Here is an 18888-nt window from a genome sequence, read left to right on the forward strand (position 1 = left end):
CCGCGAGTATCAAACGATTTCCTCCCTCCTCCTCTCCTTCTCTTTATCCGCGCATCGCGTTCTTTCTTTCTCTCTTTCTCCCTCGAAGCTTATTTCAAGGATTTAATGCCTTGATGGAAACGATTTCCCGCTCGTCGTACCGACGAGTCCTTGTTATCGAGCACGACCTCGATACTTACTGCTTCTTCCTTCTCCCTCCTCTTTTCGCAGCTTTTTCTCATCGTCGAATAGGCAAATAAGAAAGAACCTTCTTCGTCGGTTTGCCGATCGCGTACCATCGTATAAAATATAAAGTCCCGTATAAAGTCACGCGATCCTTCGACGATCGCTCGAAAGGGGCCATCCGTTGGAAGCTTCGTATTTCACGTAAAAGATCGATCTCGAAGAATATTCTAAATAAAAATGGGATAAGCGAGTATCGCGCGTCGTCGTTACCCATACTTTGAAATTACCTCTTCTTGTATTTGCCGCCTTACGCAGTCACAGTTATCGTTGGAAGTTTCACGATATCCACGATATGATATCCACCGTCCAACTACGTTGCCGTTTTAATAAACTTTCAATTTCCATCGATCGAAACATCGATCGGAGTGGAAAATCTTCTATCGTCGGGCAAACGAAGGAAAAAAGAAATACTGATAAATAGATAGATAGATAGAAACGAGATAAACTCTATCCGCGGAGAAAATAAAAGCTCGACGTATCTATTCTACTTTAATCACTGTCGCACGGAGATTACCTATTATATCCCTTCGGTGCAACAACGGCATAACCGGGCTTTCGAGGCATCGCACGTCGCGCCGTGGAAAAGCACTTGGCTCGATCGACCCCGTTATTTCCTTTTTGCCTCGCGCAGCGCACACTTCCACGTTCAAACGCGACTTCAACTTGGAATTAAATTTCTCCTTGTATCGCGCGCCACGCTTATCCGCGTCCTCTTCTTTTTCTTCTATTTCTTCTCCTTCGAACGATAGAACGAACTATCTTCGAGATAGAAAGAGAGAGGAGGGAGAGATAGCTCAATAAATAATTGAAATTTGCGAGTTTACGAAGAAGACCGATACAAATCGGCGATCGACGATCGGCGACGCAATTTCGTAACTCTCTTCGTACTTACTGGTATTTTTCTCTCTATACTGTGGGAGAACTCCGGCGACGAGACAACCGAGAGTCAGGTACACCGCGAACCAGGAATGGTCCATCGTAATACGTTCGACTGTAACAGAAATATAAAAAAGAAAGCGTTTAAAGGTTAGTTCGATCTCGAATTTTGCCAATTTCTTGATCGTTCCGGCGAGGCGTTTGGATCGAACGATCGCGCGTCCCACGACTTCGAGGGGTTAGAAGATTGTTCCCCTTTGGACGGGCGTAATGAGAATATTCGACTTTTATCTTTCGTATCGAAGAAACGTCCGACATCGATCGGACTCGTAAAATCGTATTACCGGCTACGTAGATATTCTCCGCTCTCGGCGATACTCTCACGCGAGCGATACTCTCACGAGCGATGCTCTCACGAGCGATACTCTCTCGACGATATTCTAGTCGGAGGAGGGTGGTGGAGCTTTCTCATCCCCCGAAATCCTCCGCGTTCGAAGCAGTATCCGTTCTCTCGCCCTCTGATCGAATTCGCGCGAACGGACGTTGGTATTAGCAGGCCATACGCGAGCAGCCTAGCAATCATCGAGCTCCTCCATGGTAATCGATCGTTATAATGGCCTTCACGTCATTGACAACTTGTCGAACGTTAAAGCCGAGCTCTGACGCTGTCAGGAATCAGAGAGAAACCCCCTATCGACGCGAACTCGTCGATTATTGACCTCGATTATTCTCCCTATCCCCTCTGCCCTGTGCAGTACGCGTTTTCACAAACGCGTTATTGTCCCGTTCGCGTTTATTCTTCGCGACAGCTGTCGGATGTATTACCGAGAACGAATTAGAAAGGGGCAGGGCTAGGGAGAGAGAGAGAGGACAGGAAAATTTTGCAAATCGCCGGAGAGAAACTCTGGGAGAAAACTTGACTGAACTAAAGAGGCTCGAGGATGCGGATATCCGGTAATGGGGGGTAGTTGGACTAATCGACTGCTATCTATTTTGCATCGCAATTGCTTTTCCGTCGCGTTCTCGCGACTCCCGAATAGTTTCTCCGACTAAACTCGATTAGATACAGTTTAAATTCAAAATTATGCTAGTTTGCGTTTTACAAAAGTACGACCCCTTTCTCTACGCTTTACCATCGCCGACGTACATTACCTACCAAAGTCGAAACTCTACCTAACCGTTCTCCCTCGAGGTAGGTGTCTCGTCTTTCGGAGCTTACTACTAGACGGAATAAAATAAACGCGATCCGTCCTCGCGCCTTTATCCCTCTCGATGCGTCTACTATTACTACCCTCGGTGACAGGTGCGCTCAAACGATCGGTCACGAACGCGTTCCTTTCCATAACGCACGTCTTTTTCCAAACCCTCTTTTCTCCCGTTCGAGTAACGCTCGATCGTCTATAAAACTTAACTAAAGTTTGCCGCGTACCGTATCCATGCGTAACGCGAATGCCAGCAGAGAGAGAGCTTACTGCCGCAAAGTCCCGTTAATTTCACGGCTAAAACGCCGTCGCTTTGCAGCGAGAACGAGAGAGAGAGAGAGAGAGAGAGAGAGAGAGAGAGAGAGAGAGAGAGATAGCAAACTTTCCTCGGTTTTAGCCACAGATAATATCCATGGAAACTGGTGGTAAGATTTGAACGATGCTCCCATAAGCCGGCACGAGTTTCCGCGTTTGGCTTGCCGCGAAAACGCTCGTCGGAATAGAAGATACGCGTCGACTCGAAGAAATGGCTCCTTTAAGTCTGCCGGAAGACTGACGAACACCAGCATCCTCTCTCTCTCTCTCTCTCTCTCTCTCTCTCCTCAGACTTTACGCGCTAAGAAGACAAAACTAACAGGCGTGCACGATACAACGTTAACGTTCGAGCTCATTTTCACCTAACGCTGATACTCGGATTATCTTTCTGCCTTTCTTCTCCGTTTCTACCGTTTGCTAATCTACTAGACGATGATTACGTTGGTAACGCAAGTAAAAGCTTCGTAGAACGTAAATTATTGTCTCGACTTATACGCGAGTAAATAGGTACGTTCGCCGTGGATTTTTTTTTGTTTTGTGAATTATCGAAACGTAAAAACCTCTCTATGAAAAGGTCGTTTTCGAGTTTCCAACCTTTTCCCGGCTCGCCGGTGAAATAAATGAAAAAAATAAAGCGAGTAGCAACGGGATAACCGTACGAGTATACTCGTAGATATATAGGACGAGTAAAACGCGTCCCTTTCGGATTTCGAGCGAATTCGGCGATTTGACTCGATTTAACAAACCGCACGCTCCACATACATACATTACGAGAGCTCGGTGTCCGTCGCACGTTTCCAAAAGGAGGAGAGAGAGAGAGAGAGTGGAGGGAAGAAGAGATAGAGGTAAAACGAATCTGTTTGATCCCTTTGGATCGTATCGTGGGATTTAGGAAACAAGCGTGACGCAAACCGCAATCTGACCCCGTGAATTAACCCTTTTACCATCCCTACCCATCTCTTACTCGTAAGATCTATTTTCCACTTTGTTCGGCCGGTTAAATTCCGCGAGTTTTCTTCGTGAGGTACGTACGGCTGGTATTTCATATTTCGTGCGGAAACTCGTTTTACAATTAGCTTACCTCCTCTTTCCCCGGCTATACCCTTTCGAAAGATAGAGAAAGAGAAGGACGCCAAAAGCGGCGACGCGATGAATTTCGCGAAAATGAAATATCCGTCCAAATTCTGTAAAGTAAAGACAAACAAGCAGCTGTGCTCGAAAATTTAGCAAAGAGAGAAAGAGCCTTTCATCGTAGACGTATCCGTTTGATCTCGTATTATGAACAAACGCGCGTTTTATAGGCAGCTACCTATGTACCACTTGGTATCTAAGGTTTACCGGATATGATATTACTCTTGGAACGTAGAAGCGAGGACGGATGCGTGTTAACGCATAAAAAGTTTGCCGTACATTCTTCGGGAACCGACAAAAGCTATTTTCTTCCGCGAAATTTCACCGATTTTCAAGATAAGACGACAAGAAATTTTCTTTTCAGTTATCTCGTCTTTTCGTCGTAAAAAGAGAAAATAGCAACGAGGAAGGATAAACTTTGATCAACGATATTAGTTTCCAGTTTTCCCCTGGAGGATACACAAGCGCGTCTCTTTACGTCTCGTAATTGAAAGTAATCGTCGAAGAATGGAAGGAGAAGGAGGATACGGAGTAAAAAGATATCTTTGCCGATCGTTGAACGCGCAAGAATAAAAAGTAATATCGTTCAAGAGAGATATGAGGAACGTCGTTCGCGGAAAATCCCCGAGATTCGTGGAAGCCGAATCATATTTTTCGAGGTTGACCCGAGAGATCGGGTGCGAGGGGCAGAGAGATAGATATAGAGATAGAGATAGAGGTAGAGGTAGACATAAAGATAGAAAAGGAGAGAGAGAGATCTTGGCTAGAAAGGAAATCCTTCGCGGATGATTTCGTTGTATTTTTCGAAAAATCCCCTCGACGCGCGAGAGGACTACTTCTCTCGAATGCGTTTATTTCACGAGCGAACGCGCGCCGGTCGACATGGAGGAGGAGGAGGAGGAGGAGAGAAAGGAAAGGAGAACCTGCGTCCAACCAATGGACATCTCTCCTTTTCCTCGAGCTCAACCATAGATATCTTTTTCTCTCTCGCAAGCTCTCCGAGGCTTATCCTTCTTTCTCGTGCTTTCGAGTACTCCGAAAAGAAAATTTTTAGACGCGCGCGACGTAAATGTCCCCCCATTTTCTCCGAAGGATAAATATCGTCCGAGTATCGTCCTTGAGAAGGATCATCTCCCAAGAGATCCTGTATACGTGAACGCATATCCTCCTAGGCTTCTTCTACCATATACTTGCTATATTCTCGCACCTTGCGACTCTCTTCTCTTTGTCTTTCTCTCTTTTCTTTTCGAAGGATCTCTCGAACCTCTATCGATCACTCTCCGCACCTACAACGTTCGCGAAAGAGGAAGGAAAGATGGCGCGGGAGGAGGAGGAAGAAGACTTGGTCGAAGCTCGTTTCACGCTCAGCCGCTCGAAAATATATTCCTGGGTCGTCTCTTCCTCGCACCGATGACCTACGACGGAGAATACCACCACCGCCGTCGTCGTCGTCGTCGTCGTCGTCGTCCTCCTTTCGGATAACTCGTAGAAGCGTTGCAATTAAAATTTAAAGCGTCAGCGAACACCTCGCGTCAAACCTCTTTCTCTCTCCCTCCCGATCCTTCCCCTGGTCGGAGGAAATAAAAGATGGAAGAATTTTCACGGTCCGTTTTATCGAATGCTTTTTCAAGTCGCTTTCTACTTTAGTGATATCGCAAATGGACGACGCGTTCCTTCTATGTCCTACAAAATATTCGCTTTGGATATGAGAAAAGAAGGTGGAAGACCGGCAGGACAGAAAAGATTTGTAGAACAAATTTCCTATCCAAACTTGTCCTATGTATGTAAGTACGGTCGATAATTAGGGCTCTTTGTCACAAGGATCCAAAGTAAAGTAAGGAAAAGCTTCCGCTCGAAAGTACCCGATGGAACCAACTTCCGCGCTAAGTAGCTCTCTAAAGATTAAACTAAGAATCAATGCTACTCTCCTACCAGCAGCGATTTCCTGCTCTCTCTCTCTCTTTCTCTCCTTCATCTTTCACCGACATGCAAAATTATAGCAGCTCGTTAAAACTTGCATAGTTATCTCTCGCACACATCGTAAATACCGTGCATACTTCATCGCCGAGATGGTTTTCCGAAACTAAGAATCGTTCGCGAGTTGTACCTCTTTTTCACCAAAGATGATATTAAGAGATATTAACGATGCCACGTCGACTGTCCGCACCTTCTTTTTCGCGTTCAGAGAGATGGGAGGAAAGAGAGAAAGAGAGAGAGAGAGAGAGAGAGAGAGAACGTATGTCTGTACCTGTGTGCGCGCGAGAGAGAGACGGAAAGAAAGAAAAATGAGGAAAAGGCCGAGATGAAAGTTGAACCCATCCTTTCCGTAAGAGAGTACCAAGACGAAGCGCGCTTGAACGCTACAAGACGGTGCGCACCGACTCTTCTTTTCTCCCGAGTGTTTCCACTCTTAATTTTCCTTTCTCGGTCTTATCACCGGCGTCGTCCGAGCCGGCTTCCGAGCATTTTTCTTACTCACCGTGATTTCTTTCCCATCGTTTTCTTCTACTCTTTCTTTCCTCGTTTAAACCGTACCTACGTTTCAACATTTGCATTTGCTTTCTTCTCTCTAATTCCAATAACGAACGACTACTTCGATTTTCTCGAGATACGGATTTCTCTTATATTTCTATCTCTTTCTTTCCTTGTTTACTTCTTCCTTCGTTCTCTCTCTCTCTCGCTTTTTGTTTCTCTTTCGCTTACATTCTTTCTTACATTCTTTACTTAGAATCTCGCTCGAGCGAAAGAAACGAGTTTCTTCGATGCGCCGAGGAAAAAATGTGATGGGAAGAGATATCGTTGAAAGAAAGTGAGAGGGAGAGAGAGAGAAATAAAGGAAAAGTACAAATCCGCCTCTCGTATATCGTGCCACCTCTAGAATGCTTTCAACCCTCGGGGGTAGTTCTTTTCAGACCATATTCCTTATTTGTACCAGATGCCTTCGAAGAATCCCCTACGAATAACTTGTTCGAGAATGATTGAGACGGGGACGGAGATAACGCGTTTTTCCCGTCTACGATTTGTCCAAATAAATATCGAACAAAGACGCAAAGTATCGTTCGAACGATTTCAGGGCTTTTTGCCGCGTCGGATTAAAAAAAAAAAAAAAACTCATCGAGTCGGAAAATAGCGATCGTTAAATTCGAAAAGATATCTTTCAAAGCGTCACTCCGAGCATTCGGATAAGAGAATTTTAATACGCGAATTTAATACGGTTTCTCTCGCTCGTGTAAAGGAAATAATGAAGCAGCAAGTACGGCGACGTCCGATATTTCGTTTCATCGTTCCGCTCGAGTCATGCCCACCGACCCACCACCACCATCACCACCTTTTCCTACTTGGAACGTGGACTAATTAAATTATAAAATCTTATGAATAAATAAGCGGTACTTTATAAAGGAAAGTTGGCCGAGCGAGGACAATGAAATTCAAGCGAAGAACATCGCGACCGACGAGGACAGAAAAAACTACAAACTTTTACGCCGGCTATGAATTCTTTTAAACGAAGAAAGAGAACAATGAATAAATACGACGACTTTTGCGAGGACCGATCTCTCTCCGTCTCGCGAGAGAAGAAAGGAACCTTTCTTGCTTATTAAATTCGACCGATTTCCTGGATATTAATTAGCCGCCGTTGCTTTATTATAAAGTTGAATTGGATTTTAATACGTTGTCTTAAACGGACTTCCGTAAGAACCCGAACGCGATAGAGATCTTTTAGCGTACGATATTACTCGTTGGAAAAGCCACCTGTTGATTTACGGAAACACAACGCTTCGGTCCGAATACTGGGCAGCTTAACTATCTCTCTTCTATTGCTCCCCCCCTCCTCCCCATGTCTTTCTCTTTCGACTCTTTTAGACCAGCTCTCTCGTTTCTTCTCTCTAAAAGGAGATACTCGGAGATTCGGTGGTCGATCAGGTGCGAACAAACTCGTAAGGAGTCATGGAAACCTGGAAGGATCAGGACGAAGGATCCTAGGAAATCTCCTTGGCACTTAATTAACCACCTGATCGATACCATCCTTGGGATAAGTTTGGTCTAGCTTGAATTTCCCTGCCAAGAACGTAGCAATTCCCGCATGTGTCTTTACCAGGGATTAGTTCGGTCTCCTTTTCTCTGGTAGTATAACCAACCACCTCAGGATCGACGAACACCATTAACGGAAACCCGTTAATATCAAACGCTAACGTACGACGTAACGTGTAAAGTGACAAAGTTAAAATTACGTCTAAGAAGTACAAGACAAGGTAGAGGTTCAGGATAGCAGAAATTTTGCTCGCAGAGGAACGAAGGTACTCTGGTCGTTACTTCGCGTCAGAGATTCGACGAGTAGCTCGTTCGTTAATTAAAGGTGAGAGGAAAACCAAAGAGACTTTCGCGAATTCCAAGTAGAATAGTTTCAACCGGGCCAGACAGACGGAGCAGAGAGAGAGAGAGAGAGAGAGAGACAGAGTGTACGTGTGTGCGAATGACGACAAAGGAAATTCCCGAGAAACGAAGAACGATCGATGAAAAGGAACGTAAGATTCTAAACGGCCCGACTAATAAATATCTCGTTAGGTTTAGTCGACCTCAAACAGGTTTTTCTTGGTGCGTAAGCCCGTGAACGATCCTCGACGCTATCATCCTCTCCTGATAGCGCGATATCAATAACCAGCGACTCCGCGCACGTCGATCGTCGCGACGTGCGAAGTTTAGCACCTGCGTACGTCTCTTCTAGGCACCGCGACGTCTCCAATTTCATCACGCAGGCGTCCTCGTGGCGTCGAACGCAAGCAAATTCTACTCCCGTTGGAACAACACCCTTCGAACGGGACGCGTTTGCTCCCGTTGACAAGACTTACATGATTTCCCCTAAGCCACGTTCGCCGTCTAATCGCGTCTTGGGTCTCATTAACGAACTCGTTAATATTCTCCTTCCCCCTTCTCTCTCTTTCTCTCTGTCTCTGTCCGTCTCTGTCTCTCTATCGGTCGATCAGTAATCGAGCCTAACATCTCCCCGATTTAACGTAAATATCTAGGAACGTCGAGTGTATCTCCGATAAGAAAAAGCAACACAGAAAAAAAAGAAAAAGAAGAGAGAGGGAAAACGATAACAGAAGAAATAAAAAACGATATCAGCCAAAGCGCAAATGTGTCGTTGCGTGGCCGGAGACAGGTTCGTAAGAGAAGCCACTCCTTTCGCTGCTGCTCGCCTGGGATTCAGAGGTGCAGCCTTCTACCTGGCTCAACGCCCACACCTCCCACTTTCGACCAAAGAGATCCTTTCCTAGTCTTTTTGCTTTCTTTCGTCGATTCGTATGAGTCATGCACGGAGTCCCTACACGCTACCACGTATTACTCGTCTTCCTTTTAAGAGAAAAGAAATAGAAAACGCGTTGCACGAAGATACGCTAGGTGGTGTATATGTGTGTGTATGTATGTATGTATGTATGTGTATCAAGGACCGATCGTGCGTTCTCGCGTATTCTGCAAGAGTCCATCGAAAACCTACCGCGGGTACCTACTAATTAGGAAAGGAGTTGGAAACGCTTTCGATCGAGATTTTACTCGAGAACACACCTGGCGAACGATAGATAAAAGTCCAAGTTCTATTCTCTATTTCTCTCTCTCTCTCTGTCTCTCTCTTTCTGTCTATCTATCTTCGTTTCCACGAGGAAAGTCTACCGAGAAAATTATCTGGACATCTGCGTGCTAGAGCGACGTCGAACGAGTCGTCTAGATGATTTCCACGACTGCGAGTCGACGGGAGAACATAAGATAGTAGGAGGAAGCGAAGGAGAAAGAGGAAGAAGAAGAGGAGGAGGAGGAGGAGGACGAGGAGAAGAAGAAGAAGGAGGAAGCGAGCGTGCGCACGCGTTCTCACCGTTGGAGGAGGTACTGCGACAAAGTGCGCGCATGGTACGGAGGAAAGTCGTCGTCGCTACAGAGATCTGGACGAAGAGGAACACGAAGAGGAGATGGAGGTGGACGGAGGAGATAACGGCTGGGTGACCTCTCCAACAGGTAAAGGAGCCACACGGCACGACCGAGATTTCCTTTTCAGGTAAATTCCACGAGCGTGGGCGAGCAGGGTAGCAGACGAGGCAGGATGTTACACACCTGCCAAGAGCCAAGGTGTAGCATTATGCACGTTGGAGTTCACGATGCATCCCACTCCTATTTCCTCCTCCATCGCCTAGCACCACCTCCTCCTCCTCCTCCTCCTCCTCCTCCGCGATCCTCCTCGCGATTTCTACTCGACGCTCTCGTTGCATCCGAGCCGTCGCTTAGACAACGACCAAGAGACACGCAAGATCGATCGTTGCTTCAACGATATCATCAAATCGGTCGATTACGTCCACGGTCCTCCCGTTTTCCCCATTGTCCCTCTCTCGCCGACGCAGTTCTCGCACAATAGACGCAATTTACCTTTTAATCGGGATCCCTACGCGAACGCGATACACCGTCATGGTCACTCGGAAATTTCACGTAAAATCAGAGACGACCCGCGTAATTTCACATTTATACCATCGTTATGCTAATTACGCGGTGACTCGTCCAAGCAGCGCGGGACACTCTCGACGTTTTGAATAATTTCCCGTTGGCCGCGTCAGTCCTCCACTCTCTCTCTCTCTCTCTCTCTCTCTTTAACTTTTCGCGCTCTCCGCACGCGTAATTACGTGCGGGATTATTAAGAAGTCGAGCGAGACAAAAGGTACGAAGAATCGCTCTTTTCGTTCGCGGCTTTACAAGAAATTTTACGTTAATTTAAACAATTACGTTGGCCTTCGAGAGAGAGCCAACGGTATACGGCATGCATACCAAATTTGGATTACTCTATCGCATTTTAATACGATAAATCCTTCGTCGTCGCATCCGATCTCATAAATATTCAGAAGAGAATCACGTCGGCCGATTTAGAAAATACTACGTGCGCCTGCGAAAGGTCAAGGCGATCGAATTATCACGATTACGAGAGTTCGATCGGTTCGAAATTGCCCGAGCGTCTTTCCCTCTATCGTGTAACGGCACCCGCGCGATCGTCTACGTCGTCGTTACTATTATTATAGTAATAATTATTAATATCGTCGTTGCTATCGCCGTTCTCCTATTCACCCTTTTATCGATATAACGCGAATATAAAATAGTTATCTACGAGACGTCCAACTTTTATGAATACCGAATGAATCAAAAGGACGGTATTGTTATAAAAACGAAAAAAAAAAAGAAAAGAGAGAAAAAGAAAAAAAAAAGAAAAATGAAAAAGCCAACTGTGTAACGAAAAGCCAACTTTCGCGCGTACGTACGTATGTACGTTCGTACGACGTACGTTCGCACGGTTCGTTCGTTCGTTGAATAATTGTATTTTCTCGTGGCGACGATTTAAATTAAATTTTAATTACATCCTCCGATAGACAAACTTACTCGTAGCGACGAGTTTCTCTAATGGCTTGAAAACGACCGGTTTAGTTCATTGTTAGAAGAGGAAGCCATAGCTTTGAAAGGGTTAAAACAAAACGTCTCCTCCTATACCAGAGCGGTAAGGCAGGCAAAGAGGTTCGCTTACTCTTTGTGCGCAGATAAAGGCACGATCCAGGTGATTCAGGTGCGCGAACAGGTGTTCGCTACCAGGACAGTAGATCGCAAGGAGGTAGAAGAGCTCTCGCAGTACCGACCACTTTTACCGCTTTTCTTTCCGGTGTTATTTAATCGTATGCGTGCGGAAGGTGGATACGCACGCGCGTCGAATCGACCGGATAAACGACCCTAGGTCGATTATCTAATTAATTTTTCATTGGAATTTTTTCTACGTATACACATTTTTTATTTTTTATTTTTTTTTTTTTTGTATGTATATCGGGTACCGAACGGAGAAACAACGTGACCGGATAGGAAGCAGGTGTCGTTAAGCGCTTATGACGCGACACGTAGAAAAGAGATAAATAAGCTTTCTACGTCTTTCTCTAGTAGAGCCGTGTATATGTGTATATATATACACATATATCTACTAATCGACACGTCGCGGTCGAGAAGAAAACCGGTCGGAGAATGAACTTTGCCGATCTCTCGTGAAAGCTAATATCCTGATCGAATGCACCTGTTTACCCAGCCGAAGTCAAGATTTACCTTTCCGAAGGAAACTCGTAGGATCGGGTATAACCCAACTCCTACGTCTATTATGTTCTTGATCCGATCGGAAGCTCGTCCACTCGGATCTTTCGACGACGATTGCCTATCTCTCGCGATCGATCGATCGCACGCCTCTCTTCAAGCGCTATCGATATTTAATCGAATATATTGCAAATGTAATCCAACGTTCTCCATCGAGTTGAGTGACATTTAACGAAGTTACAGGAGCGACGCGACCGATACTCTCTACCGTAGAGAAAACTTTGTTGAAAATGTTGAATATAATCGATGCCGACGCCGTATGCCTCTCTGCGCTCTCTAACGTCCTTTCGTTTTATACGAATAACTCGTGTTATCTCTTAACTACGTGAAAGAGAATATACTTTGCATAGTTTTTTACGAAACTTTGCGAGAAAACAAATAATCGAAAACTTTCGCGTAAGAAAAGGTGCACGGCAAGCTTGCTTTCTTCCGCTTATTTTCTTTCTTCTTCTTCTTCGCTTTTATTATTATTTTTTTTATTGTTTTTTAAGGTTGCAAACGACGTAGAGAAAAAAAAAGTTACGTTTAATTAGTCGTACGTGGCAGGTAGTTACTACGTAAGTAAATAAGTAAGTAAGTAAATAAGTACTATAATCAATAATTCGGTTCGGTTATCCGAGTTCTCTGCACAAGGGAAAACGTTTGTAAGGATTTCTCTCTCGTTAATTAGCGACAATGCCAGTGCCGATAATTGACGTTTCTGCACAACGACTTAATTTCGTAATGGTGAAATTAAAAAAAAAAAAAAAAAAGAGGAAAGAAAAGAAAAAAAATTCTAACGCGATAAAAGTAGGCGTATCGCGGAGAGCAATTGCTTTCGCAATCGACGTTACGAGGTTACAACAACGTTCTCGATTAGAAAGCTCGATTTTGAGAGTCTCGAGAACTCTTCTCTACGGATTTTTATTTCACGAAACCTCGCTAACGCGTCGGTCTCTCGTGCTAATAACTTTCCTTTCGAGACGTATGAATAAATTAGAAAAGAAGAAGAAGAAGAAGAGAAAAACAAATGTTTGATCGATAATCGACGATATTAAAAATCGTATGATGATTCGGGACAAAGGCGTAACAAACGCTACGCCTTAAACGCGAAATGCGATAAATGAGAAAGATGATGTAAAAGAGAGAAGCCGAGCTGTAAAAGGTACGTTATATATTCGAGAACGTACTCGATCGTTATGTAAATCTGGCCCGTGGAATATATGCATACACATCCGTCTTAAATAATAGTATCTTTATGGGCGAATACCACCGTAAGGTACGTCTTATTTCGATCCGTCCTTCGTTTTATTTCTCTCTCTCTCTCTTCTTTTTTCTCGTTGATCGTTCGAACGATAATAAAACGAGTAATTGCCGATAAATCGATAGAGGTTGAGAGAGAACAAAGAGATAGATAAAGAATAGGAAATTTCAACGATAATTATTCGTTGGGTATCTACTTTTGATTGGTGTTTCTAACGAAGAGAAACGTCGTGATCACGATCGTACGACGCGGTTGTCTACGTCGAGCTTGGATATTCGCGAGGAACTAACTGAGCGCGCTTATTTCGTTGGAGACTACGACGAGGAAGAAGTTGCAACGCTCGCAAAATGACGGATCGTTTGAACGGAGACGAGACGAGAAGGGAAGTAAATGTGAGGTATTAGCGTCGCGATAATATCGTCGTTTTCTACGAACAAAAGAAGCATCGAAATCTCGAGCCCTTTCCCGGATTTTTTTGCACGTCGCGCATTAAGAGGAAAGACTCGGATTCGCAAACGGATCGCGCGAGAGACGTTTTCAGGGCATAACCGCGATTATGTTCTTACGCCAGCGGCCACCCGCCTATTACGCTTATTCGTATCGTCATTTTGCGCGCTTTCTATAAATATATATATTATATGTTATATATGTATGAGATATACATATGAGAGAGCGTGCGCGCGCGCAAATATATGCAGAGTGTTTTCATTAAATTCATTAAAATTATTAGGGCATCTTGAAGCGAGATAAGCGAGAAAGTTTCAAATTGAAAAACAAAGTTTTCGAAAGTACTGGCAAAGCGTTTGGTCGGAACTCCTTCTCGTGGCTTTCGAAAGTTGTTGACCGAAAACGTGATACTAGTTTCGAACGAAATAATCCCTCTTTCTCGGCAAGACAGATATACCAAGTTTGACGTTCGATCGGAAAAAGGGGGAAAGAAACTCGTAAGTAGCTTTGAGGAAATGCCGACGTTTCCGGAAACAAAGAGGTCCAAACGTTAAAGTTAATCGCGGGTTACCGATAGAGAAACGCTCCACCGCAGTCGCAATTATATTTCCACCGATCTACGTGACCCGATACGCGCCTTTCGAGTTAGCTCCAAATTGCTATCGGCCTCTCTGTTTCCATCCGTTTCTCTACCTTTGTCTCTCTATAATCGGTTACGCAATCTCGTTTCTTCGAAACGATTTTCCTACGGATTAAAACAACCTCGTCGCTACGTTCGTACGACGTTCCAATGAGAATAGGATCGACGACGACGACGACGACGACGACGTAATTTACGCGATAGTTGCGTTATTAAATCGGAACGATAAGATGTCACGTTGTACGAAAGATCTCTCTACAGGTGAAAATAATATTAGGTACCTTTAGTTCGCGCTCGAGAATCGTCGAATAATAAAACGAGGAATTTCCAAAGGCGAACGCGCGAATAGAACCAGGATGGAGGAGGAAGAGCGTGATTATAAATTAGAACCGAGTTCGGTAGACGAGTCAGAAACGCGAGTAGATGCGATTCGCTCGTCACGATAATGGCCTTGTGTACGATTTCCCTGCATTCGCGCGTTACAACAACGAACAGCCGATAACGTTAACGACGGTGCAGGTTCACGCATTTCGTGCTTAAGCAAATTGCCAGGCAAATATTCACAAGCCGCAAATGCTCGTTACAGCAAACTCCACCGTCGCGCGACATCTCCGAGGAGACGCATCGAGACTCGATTTGATTCATAGTTGTACAGTATTATAGTTCCAGCGCTATCTATCTTGCTTCCGGCTGGAAACTTTAACGTTACGTTATTTTTCGATACGAAACTATGTTGACGGATTACGAAAAAAGAATTTAGAGTGCAAAGGATTAATGGCATTTCCTATGCCCCACAGTTATGCGCGATGTACTATGCGAGTTATATATTATACACGGTATTATACCGTGCATTACGTATTACTCATCGTGGACCGTAGTAAATATATTACGCAGGCTGCCGGTAATGCTTATTCCGGGTGTACGAGTATATACGCGCGCTTGCACACCACCAACCCATACACCTACGTTACACGGAGATATACGCCTCGGGAAATATAATAATCGCAAAAGACTCGAGAAATATAATACGATACGAATACGAAAGGGTCGTTTCTCTTTTCATTTTTTTTTCTTTCTTCGTCCATCCTGGACGTAGGTCAGCGAGACGCATTGCAAACATATTATCGTGCACGCGCGGATCCCGATATAGAAGCTTGGACTACTAAAGCGAGAGCAGGTGCCTATCCGCGAATTCCTGTGGTTTCGACAACGTAACTGGATTATGCGGCATGCTGCATAGGTGAATTAGCAGGCAAATGTTCGATAAATTCGTTTGTTCGCCGATCGATAGGTCGCGGTATTGCTAGGCGATCTACTCGATTGTCCAGCCGCACACTAATCGGGGATGCTTCCTCCCCCTTCTCCTCTTGGCACGACCTCTCCAACGCGCTATCGCGATTTGCTTGGACGAGCATCTCTTCGTCGGCCATAAGGGTAAACACGCCACGAAACGATCTTACTTTCCCTCGCGACTCGCCACCGTCGTTAATGCTCGTACCTAACAACGATCGTTGCCAACGACGAATTATCGGACACGAACGATAAATACCCAAAGGTAGTAAAACCGAAGCCGTCGATTTCCTAAACGAATTGAAATATTTTACGAGCTCCCTCCAATATAAGATACGTCGGCTCGACTAGTAGCCTTGGATTTGCACGAAACTAACGAAAATGGCTTTGATCCAACCGCGACACGTTTTCTCGTACTCGTTCGTCTTTTGGAATTTACAAGTGATCCTCGACGATATTCGATCTAATAAAACCTATAAATCATTGAAATTCCAAAGTACATTCTTGAGAGAAGTCGAGTCTCGAGTTGGCCGTTATGTGAAACTCGTTCCGCGGATCCAGTTGTGCCATTCGTGATGCAACGCGTTTCGAAGGACACTAACCAAACTAGCTCCTCGCGAACTTTGCACATGGGAATTTAATAATCTCGGTAAAGTGCAACTCGATTTGACGTAACAACGACGACGACGACGACGATGATGATATACAAGTATATTTTTTGTTGAAACAAGCAATATACGAAACTCGGTTTTACGGCGAAACGATGGTTTTCGTCCTAATCGAAAAGTAAGTTTGCATATCCTATCTACTCGAACGCGGCTGTTCTCGGGACAAAAGGATGAATTACTTTAAGTAGGTTAGATGGGCGTTACGAAACGGATCTCTCTCTCTCTCTCTCTCTCTCTTTCCCTCTCTCTTTCTCTCGTGCGCGCGCGATCTCGAAGAAAGCGCGACACGAAAGGAGACATTTTTACAAGGTGGAATCTTAAAGGTGATCGCTCGTAGGTACCTGGAAACCTCATGCACGCGATAGTCTTCGAACACGAACGGTCTTGCGTCAATAAGCTCCGTGTCCTACGTTAAAAAGTAAACAATACGAAAGAAAGTAAAATATCGCGTTCTGGTATTTCTTTCACGCTCGACGAAAAACGAAAGCAAAGGAAACGAATGTTCCGGGCTAGCGATAAAGTCGTTAATTCGCTTTAGAAAAACCAAACGATATTTTTTCTAATCTAGTTAGAGAATGCCGCTAGGAGTGATTAGCGATGTACGTTAATCGGTAGACAGGTAGTAGAGTACACCTAATATTCCTGTACACATAGCGCAAACGAGGAGAGAGATCGATCGATCACCTACGACCAATCAGAACCTACGTAACACCGGTTTGTCCAAACAAATTATTTCCTCCCGATTAGTCCGCCGAGCGTTTCGCGTAACATAACATGGCGAAGCCAGTATATTTGCACGTCGGATTAAATCCCACACACCTACGCTTTATTGCTACGCACACACTGGCAAACCACACTTGAGGTTTTCGAATTTCCATTCGCGCTAATTTCACGTTCTTCTTCTCTTGCGCGACCGCTTTAAAAAAGCGCTAGAAAGTTTTGTATAAAGAGCACTTGTGCAACTTTTCTTTATCTATCTTTCCGACGCTTTTCCACCATTCTCTCTCTCTCTCTCTCTCTCTCTCTCTCTGCCTCTCCAATCAACGCCACCACCATCGATCACGACCGCTCTACGAGAAAACAACGAATGTCGCGTTTTACTGAATTTACGATCGTCTCGAACGATAAGAGACGAGAAGCTTCGAAACCTTTTCTAATGTAAATACGAGAAGTAGAAGAAGAAGAAGAAGAGGAGGAAGAAGAAGAAGAAGAGAAGAAGAAGTAAACACTTGGAGAGTATTAGCGGCAAGATAAATGACGATGGCTCGTTTCTCTTTATTAAAAGGAATCGTTTCGTCGAGCAAGATGAAAACGAGAGAACGAAGAATTAAAGAAGGGGAGGATAAAAAAAATAAATAAATAAATAAAAAAGAAAATAAAAAAAGAAAGGAACAAGTAAAAAAGTAAAGAAAAGAAAGAATCGAGACGTACGTTTCGAAGAAGCGTGCCACGTATTATCGATGTTTTGCTATTCACAGTACGTGCACTTAGATTCTTATCGCGTTAATCGACGAAGCTTCGAGTTGAGGAATCGAGTCCTCTCCTGCTCCTCCTTCTCCACCACCTCCTCCTCCTCCTCCTCCTCTCCTCCTCCTACACCGACCCTTTCTATTTATTCGTTCGTCCACTTCTCGTTGACGCACCATACACACGCGCGAATCGAACCTGCTCCCAGGCACACGCGCGACCACCGTTCGATTTCTCGAGAACGAGATTCGTGCTATTTACCAGATGGAAGTCACCGAGGTACTGACGAGTTTCTCACCGAGAAGACATACTTCGACTCTCGAGACTTTGAAAGAGAGAAAAAGAAAGAGAGAGGCGTATTCTCTCTCTCTCTCTCTCTCTTTCTTTCACTCTCCTCGCTCTCGATTTCCAGGATTATAACCTTTCTCTCTCTTCCTCCCCACTCTATCGTTTATCCCAACATACCGACTCGTGTTATGTTTCTTTCTCTCTTTCTCTTTCTCTATCTATCTATCTATCTCTCTTTCTCTCTCTCTCTCTTTCTCTTCGTTTGCCATAGTTTCTCGCCACTGGGAAGGGGAAGAGTGAGAGGCTTGCATATCGTTCCAAGGAGGCTTGACCCGACACTTGCCTACATGACGTACGTTATATGTCACGGACAATGCCCCAAGTAAGCAAACTTTCGACCAATTTTCATTTATTAACTAGTCAAAGTCGATGAACGGGACGCGATAGACTTAAGTATATATACGTGCCAAAGAAGATTCGTAATCGAATATTAAAATGTTTTACAATGTAGTATATTACGGCCTTACGTAGCATAAATACGAAACCACGATTGATCGAATGAATATGCTAATTTATACGAAATAATTTGCAAATTTTAACGGACGTGTATGTTTATTAATAAAATGACAAAATTGCACGCCACCGCGCAGTTATCTCCGAAACAAATCGAATCACGATAATTTATTAACGGATTCGACTTTTAACGAATGATATTTTGACCGAGGGGATTTATATATATACATACATACATGCATATATATATATATAAAAGAAATTGGATCTTCACGGATTAAAGGAATCTGCACGTCTAGGAATGGATCTATAAATTTACGTCCTACGATGACTCATTCAAATGGACGGCATCTCCAAATATGATTTCACAGATATAGATATCTACTCGTATAAATCAAAGATTTTCGGACGAGTAGATCGTAGTAA

General features: G+C 44.3%; 1 protein-coding gene across 8 annotated transcripts in view; it reads right to left on the bottom strand.

The window, feature by feature from the left end:
* LOC127063894 (C-type lectin 37Db-like) overlaps positions 1-18888 on the bottom strand; it is a 70540-nt gene that overhangs the window by 36231 nt on the left and 15421 nt on the right. For 5 of the 8 annotated variants that reach the window (XM_050994185.1, XM_050994187.1, XM_050994188.1 and 2 more), the window contains one exon: positions 1118-1216. In XM_050994185.1, coding sequence (XP_050850142.1) covers positions 1118-1202 — 85 coding nt within the window. In that variant the 5' untranslated portion in view covers positions 1203-1216. Of the gene's footprint in view, positions 1-739; positions 985-1117; positions 1217-17625; positions 17773-17797; positions 17943-18888 lie in introns of those variants that run through there. The other 3 variants (XM_050994182.1, XM_050994189.1, XM_050994190.1) reach the window with 3 other exon arrangements.

This window comes from Vespula vulgaris, chromosome 5, assembly GCF_905475345.1.
Source record: "Vespula vulgaris chromosome 5, iyVesVulg1.1, whole genome shotgun sequence".
NCBI classification, from domain to species: Eukaryota; Metazoa; Arthropoda; class Insecta; order Hymenoptera; family Vespidae; genus Vespula; species Vespula vulgaris.